The 6,813-nt window shown below is 39.8% G+C and overlaps 1 protein-coding gene across 2 annotated transcripts; it reads left to right on the top strand.

Moving 5' to 3' along the window:
• The first annotated feature begins 2,935 nt into the window (after positions 1 to 2,935).
• Positions 2,936 to 5,700, top strand: LOC125011401. 2 transcript variants are annotated; one of them, XM_047590609.1, is made up of 5 exons: positions 2,942 to 3,013; positions 3,435 to 3,506; positions 4,395 to 4,700; positions 4,784 to 5,071; positions 5,171 to 5,700. In XM_047590609.1, exons 1-5 carry the CDS (start codon positions 2,965 to 2,967, stop codon positions 5,290 to 5,292), a joined length of 837 nt encoding a protein of 278 aa, XP_047446565.1. In that variant the 5' UTR covers positions 2,942 to 2,964; the 3' UTR covers positions 5,293 to 5,700. The 2 variants fall into 2 exon arrangements, with proteins under 2 accessions (XP_047446566.1, XP_047446565.1); XM_047590610.1 differs by lacking the exon at positions 3,435 to 3,506 and having other exon boundaries at positions 2,936 to 3,013; positions 5,171 to 5,699.
• The last annotated feature ends 1,113 nt before the right edge of the window (positions 5,701 to 6,813 follow it).

The raw sequence follows: 6,813 nt of genomic DNA on the forward strand, positions 1-6,813 counted from the left end.
GGTGGAGACAGGAAGCAGCGCTGCATGCAACGGATACATTTTAACATGTGATTCACACTGTTTCAGTGTGTATTCAACAAAACAAGACGCTTTGTGACACTGGGACTGATGCTCTGCATTGAAGCACCAGTCAACTATAGTACTTAAATCTGTTATCTAGAAAACTTCAGTGTGATCTGTGAATGTTTTTCCTTTTCCCAATTATACACCTCGACTGTCTTATAATGTCTAAATGAGATATGTAGCAGTATTTGAACAACTGTAGGAGTTTAGGAGCCTATAGACTAGAAACATGTTTTTTTAACAGCCTGCAGTTGAAATTAGAGTTTCACATTGTTATCAAGTACATGTTCACTGACATTCACTGCCACACCCAGTGTCATTACCAAGTGTGTCTGACCACAAGTTTAACACTGAGACACTGAGCTTCCCTTAGCTACATCAAAAAGGCCTGTCTCAATTTGCTCCTGCATAGCCAATTCTACCACACATGTTTGTTTTCAAGGGCCTATATTGCTGATTACACAGTCCCTGTTATTGAATCCCTCTCTACTTGTTTAACTACTAAAGCACTATTAGACCTCTTCCACACATCATGTCTGTCAATCTTGGACTCTCAAGACCAAAGCTAGAGGGACAAAAATGAACCCCTGGCTAAACAAATCCACATGCTCTATTTGCAGGGAGTGACGGAAAGCAGGGCGTAAATGAACAAAAGAAAAATTGCATATATTGTAAGAAATACATAAGGAACGTCAGATTACATACCAATCTTCCGTTAGAGATGCAAAAACAAAATACCTCTAAAGAGATTGCTCTTGATATCATCCCCAAGAGCAATGTGTAGAATTCTATTCGACACCATAAACTCTGTTATTAAGCCCCCCTGCTGACTCCTCTACAAACTCCTCCCAAATCACTTGTGACCAGTTTAAAGACTTTTTTCTAAGCAAAATTGATAACATCAGGTCAAATGCATACATGAAAATTTCATCATTAGCCTCTGAGAAACCCCGTCTTTAACAATTTCATCCCTATTTCATTTCTCCTGCTCAGACGCTGCAAACTCAATGTAATTCCAACAAAATTATTGAAGCAATCATTTGAAGCAGTTGGTCCTAATGACAACCTTTAACAGCTCTTTAGCCACAGGTGTTGTCCCGTCTTGTTTCAAACATGCCATAGTCCAGCCACTCCTCAACTAGCCTGGCCTTGACCGAAATATTCCAAACAATTTAAGACCAATTTCTGAGCTTTCTTTTTTTTAATCCAAGGTGTTAAAAAAGACTTTTTAATCAGATTCTGTCCTTCTTAAACAAAATGGTTGAAAAATTCCTGTCAAGGTTCTTTGAACACCACAGCACAGAGACACTTAGACTTAGACAGACTTTAATGATCCACGAGGGAAATTACACTGTCACCATAGCTTTGTTGCACATAAAAGTAAACACAAGAAAGAAAAAAATAAAATGAGATTAGATTAAGATAAAATTTAAATAAAAAGTGTAATAAAAAAGTTTACAGAATTAGCAGTGCCCGATATGGTTGTTTGGTCAGTTGCATAGCAACAGCGGCATGTGTCATCGCATGGTGTTTCTTATTAATAGTGTTTCCTTGTCGTTGTTTGCTGAGGGAAGGACGTAAATGCCAACAGAGTGTGTCCATCCGTAGAGTCCACAGACATACTGTGGTCGTATAAGCCAGGTCTCCAAAGCTCTTCTCAAGACAAACTCCCTCTGGGTCCCATTCTGGGTCCCATCAAGCGCACACAGTCCATCCATCCCACGGCCAAAGACGTCGTGTTCCCCATGAGAACAGACGGCACCGGCGACCCAAGCCTCCTTCTCTGCCGGCATCAATAGCCAATTCCAGACTGACTTGGAGGTGGAGGATGCGCTATTGATGCCGGCAAATGCTCCAAATGCTCCATCTTCACCGCAGTGCAGCCTTAAACACTGTTGACCACAAAATTCTCCTCCATCGCCTCCATCACACTGGGTTGACATCTCTGGTCCTGCCCTTGATTAGTTCTGCTCCTACATCTCAAACAGACAAGTCGGTGTTTCCATTGGTAGCTCCTCCTTCTCCACACCTGCAAAAATTACATGTGGTGTTCCTCAGGGCTCAGTTTTAGGACCACTTCTCTTCAGTCTGTACATGCTCCCGCTTGGAAAAATTATGCAAAGCCACGACATCTCCTTCCATTGTTACACCGATGACATGCAGATCTACCTCCCCCTCAGTTCTAAAGTCAGACTGACATCATCTGAATAGAAAACTGTTTTGAAGAAATCAAAGACTGGTTGGCTCAGAACTTCCTTCAGCTAAATGAGAACAAGACAGAAGTCTTACTTTTTGGCTCCCTATGTCATATGACTGCTACTGCCTATAACCTCACCCACCTCTCCCCCTATATCACACCATATGTGAAGAACCTCTGTGTCTTATTTGAAAATAATTTAAGATTTAACAGTTAGTCCAAGACTCTGCCATCTGGTTATTGATAAGGTGTGAAACTTCTGAAATTTGCAGATGACACCACCGTCACTGGACTCATCCAGGACGGGGAAGACTCTGGATACAGAGGGGAAGTGGAACAGCTGGTTCTCTGGTGCAGTCAGAACCACCTGCAGCTAATCCTGCTCAAGACTGTGGAGATTATAGTGGACTTTAGAAAGAGACCCCCATCCACCCCCATCATCTTGTGTTGGTTCATACTTTCATATTCAAATTTGATTCCTTGACAAATAGTTTCATAGTTGAAATGATTTCATTCTTAATCAAAAAAGTTCCAGTAAAGAGTCTGTGAAGTGTTCACTGGATTAAAGAAGTTGACTAGTTTCCATTTACGTTTTAACACCATTAAACAGGAAAACCACAATAGGCTGTAGTCTGTGGTGCAGTGGTTGGTGGAAAACACTTCACACTGGTACATTTGCATTTAACAAAGCAAGAAGCTCTACCATGTCTCTCTCTGTGATACTTGGACTGATGCTCTGCATTGAAGCACCAGGTAGGACAAGAACACTGTCTGATTAAATGTTGACAACAGGAACAGATTCTTTATTTGGATTAATAACAGCAGCAGTAGGGGCACAAGTGGATCCAGTTTATATCTAATGATCAGAAAAACACACATGAAACCTGAAATAATATGTTATTCTATCTAGAGTTAGACCAGCCACCTCTGAGTATAATCTCTCTGAACATTGGTGAATGAAAACAAAAATGTCAAAGGTTTGATTTGACTGAAGTATTTATCAAAAGATTTTTAAGCAGTAGAAAGTCTGTCAAGAGCTAACGCGATCAGAGAGCTTGACTTGTGTGGTGTTAACACAATGAAACCGGAAAAACACAATGTTGACAACGATGACAAGGCTCTAGGTTGTGATGCAGTAGTTGGTAGAAAACACTTAACACTGTTTCATTTATAGTCAACAAAGCAAGAAGCTCTACCATGTCTCTCTCTGTGATACTTGGACTGATGCTCTGCATTAAAGCACCAGGTAGGACAAGAACACTGTCTGATTAAATGTTGACAACAGGAACAGCAACGATATCAGATTCTTTATGTGGATTAGTAGATGAGCAGGAGAGACATGCTTGATTGGATAAAGAGTTTATTTACCCAGGTTAAAAGGAAAGGGAAAGGTAGGATGTGGGATGGAAAGATCGGAAGGGTCGAGAGGAAGGGAGGAAAGGATCGAGGAGATGACCTGGTGAATGGCGTGGTCAGCCAAAGTGTGGATATGGGAACCCAGGGAGTGAAATTCAGGGTGGGGGCATATCTCTGTAGGCGCTGGATCCAAGCCGAACAGGCGAGGAGAGGTCACAGTAGATCCGCTACAGGTAATTGGTTGAGGCGTAGTCTTGTTTCTGAACCTAAGTTATTTAACTTCATTTATGCACAACCTGAAAAAAAATACTGTATGTTGTCTTATCAGAGCAGTATAAGATTTTAGAAGAACCGAAGATAAAGGAAACATGGGAAAGTAACAGTATCTATTTATCTGTGTTTATGTTCAAATGAACAGATCAAGACTTAAAAGGGTTGAAGTACTAATACGTTGTAATGTTGTAGGAGGAGTTTTTATTTTAACTGGATTTAAATAGACACTTCTCACTTCTCTCAGCTTCCTGTTCCTGTTCTGAGAAAATGAAATGTACCTAATAGTGTTACAAGTCAACACCTCATGGTACATGAAGAAATATCTGAGGCTGCTTGAGGTCATTTTGACCCCTCTGCTGTCCTTCAGTGGCAGTGCAAGTGTCTTTAGGTGGTGATGAGCTGGATTTCCTCAACCAGTCACATCTGAAAAATATTGACATTAAAACTATGCTGTATATTGTGTTAGAATTTTATTTTTCATTATTATGTATCTACTGTTTTACAGGGTCCAGTGCTGTGACTGATGTGTTTGTGAAGAGAGGAGAGGATGTACTTCTGGAAGTCATGGATGATGTTACAAAGAAATTTGATTTCTTTATCTGGAAATTTAATATAATTAATGTTTTAGTAGGATATTTACCTGGTAGAAAACCAACAGTCTCTAAAGGTTACACTGGAAGGGTTGAGTTCTCTGTGGAAAATTACTCAGTGAAATTAAAGTATCTACAAGATGACGACAGTGGAGTTTATGAGGCACAAGTAACAGGAGCTAAAGAACAAACAATAGCTAAATACATGGTCACAGTTCAAGGTAGGTTTCTGAACATTTCACACTGACAGAGAACATCTGCTGTCATGTTTGTAAACCTCCTCACACCTACCTTCCTCTATCAGGTCCAGTGTCTCCAGTTGATCTGAATCCAGACTCTGTGTCCAACAGCTCAGACTCCTGTTCCCTCACTGTGACCTGCAGCACAGAGGACTCACACATCAGCAGCACTTTCACATGTGACACCAAAACCTGCTCTCAGGAGGGAGGAGACCAATCAAAGGTCACCAACTCTGGTGCTTCCCTCCGTGTCCACCTGTTGAATGGAACAATCATCTGTCACCATAGCAACCAAGTCAGCTGGACTCAGAAGAATATGACACAGATTCAGGATCTCTGTCCCCTACATGCTGGTGAGACTGACAGACAAAACATTTATCTAATAATAACATAAAGGTTCATGTATCTGAACCTGTTGTGGTTTTGCTCTGACAGTTTTCTCATGTTTGCAGGTCTCTCTGATGGTGTCTCCATCTGTCTGGTGAAGACAGTCGTGTTCTCTGTTGGTCTGATCATCATGGTGTCTGTCGTCATCAGTGTCCACCTCATGGAGAAGATCAGGAAACTGAAATAAACAGTTCTCCTCTAATCAAATGAACATAGAGCTCAATCTCTTGTAGTGAACATCTTATAGCTGCCTTTTAATTATTTTCTCTTACATCACTGGTTTTAGTTTGTTGTCTTTGAGTTAAACACAGAAAATCCTTTATAATAAATATAGTAGTACCTGAACAAAGGCAGAAATGATGGAGACTACAAACCAGCAACATGATGTAAACAACGGACCATAAGAAACTTTTACAAATAGAAGTTTTGCAAAAGTTTCTCAATGAAGGGAATTCATGCAACACTTACATAATATTCAGATACACACACAAAAACTGTTCAGGAACAGCTAAAAAAAAACATGAATAACAGCACAAGGTGTTGACCTGGCCTCAACATTCACTAGATCCGAAACTGGTCAAGTATCTGTGGGATGATCCACAGAGACCCCTCCCCTCAACGAATAGGACCCAAACGCCCCCATTAACAACATCTGATGAGTCACAACTGTTTTGGAGTTATAAGGGAGACAAACACAATATTAGGAAAGTGGTCATAATGTTATGCCTGATCAGTGTTTGTCCTGTAATCTTTGTGTCATAATAAACTGGAGAAAAAAAAATACAGTACAGTATATTAGTGGCAGCTCTTCACCACATACTTGACAAGCTGATGGTAACTCCACAGATATTAAATTAACATACTTTATAAATCCTATTTCTGACAGCTGTTGGTTGTGAAGCCTCTAGAGTTGAACTCTGTTGACCAACTACAACTAATAAATTCTTTCTGGGAAAATATATTTGTCATCATTAATTTAACTTGTTGTTCCCTGAGAACTCAAACGGCAACAGTTTGAACAGATGGATCAAAGTCATTTAATCAGTTCAGAGAAAGTGAGAAGAAAACAGCAGAAAGGGACAGAGAGGTTCAGAGAGCAAAGTTAGCATGATCATAAGAGCCACATTAAAGGGACATAATTCAGAATCAGATGTCATGCTCAGTCATAGACATGTATTACAGCTTGTGTTTTTGTTCATTCTGTGACTTTATAGAAAATAAAAGTCATGTTCATCATGTGTAACATGTTCAGCGTGGAATCAGTGATAGATCTATAGCACATAACACAGTGAGTGAAAGCAACGCAAAATATGTGATTCAAAAACATTTAATGACACTTGAATGAAGAAAGTAAACCTTCTTCTGGCACTAAAACACAACCATCAAAATAAACCTGTACAAAACAGCATGTGCCGACTGTTCTGTGTCCTATATGTTCTTTTGCAGCAGTAGAATTAGCTGTGAAATAAACTGACACACACAAACACTGAATATCTTAAATACAATGAAAATATGTAAAACATGAAATGTAAATACTGCAGCATACTGCTATCTTACAGTGCACTGGCTTCAAGCCCACATTCATGTACTGTAAATTAATTTCTGTATAATTCAGGATCATCATTTTTAACACAACACATTCCTTCATTCTGAGAGATATCTGAAGTTTATGAGGTTCGTGCTTGAATTGGAAGTGGAACTATTCGTT

The sequence above is a fragment of the Mugil cephalus genome, chromosome 7 (assembly GCF_022458985.1).
Source record: "Mugil cephalus isolate CIBA_MC_2020 chromosome 7, CIBA_Mcephalus_1.1, whole genome shotgun sequence".
Taxonomy (NCBI): Eukaryota; Metazoa; Chordata; class Actinopteri; order Mugiliformes; family Mugilidae; genus Mugil; species Mugil cephalus.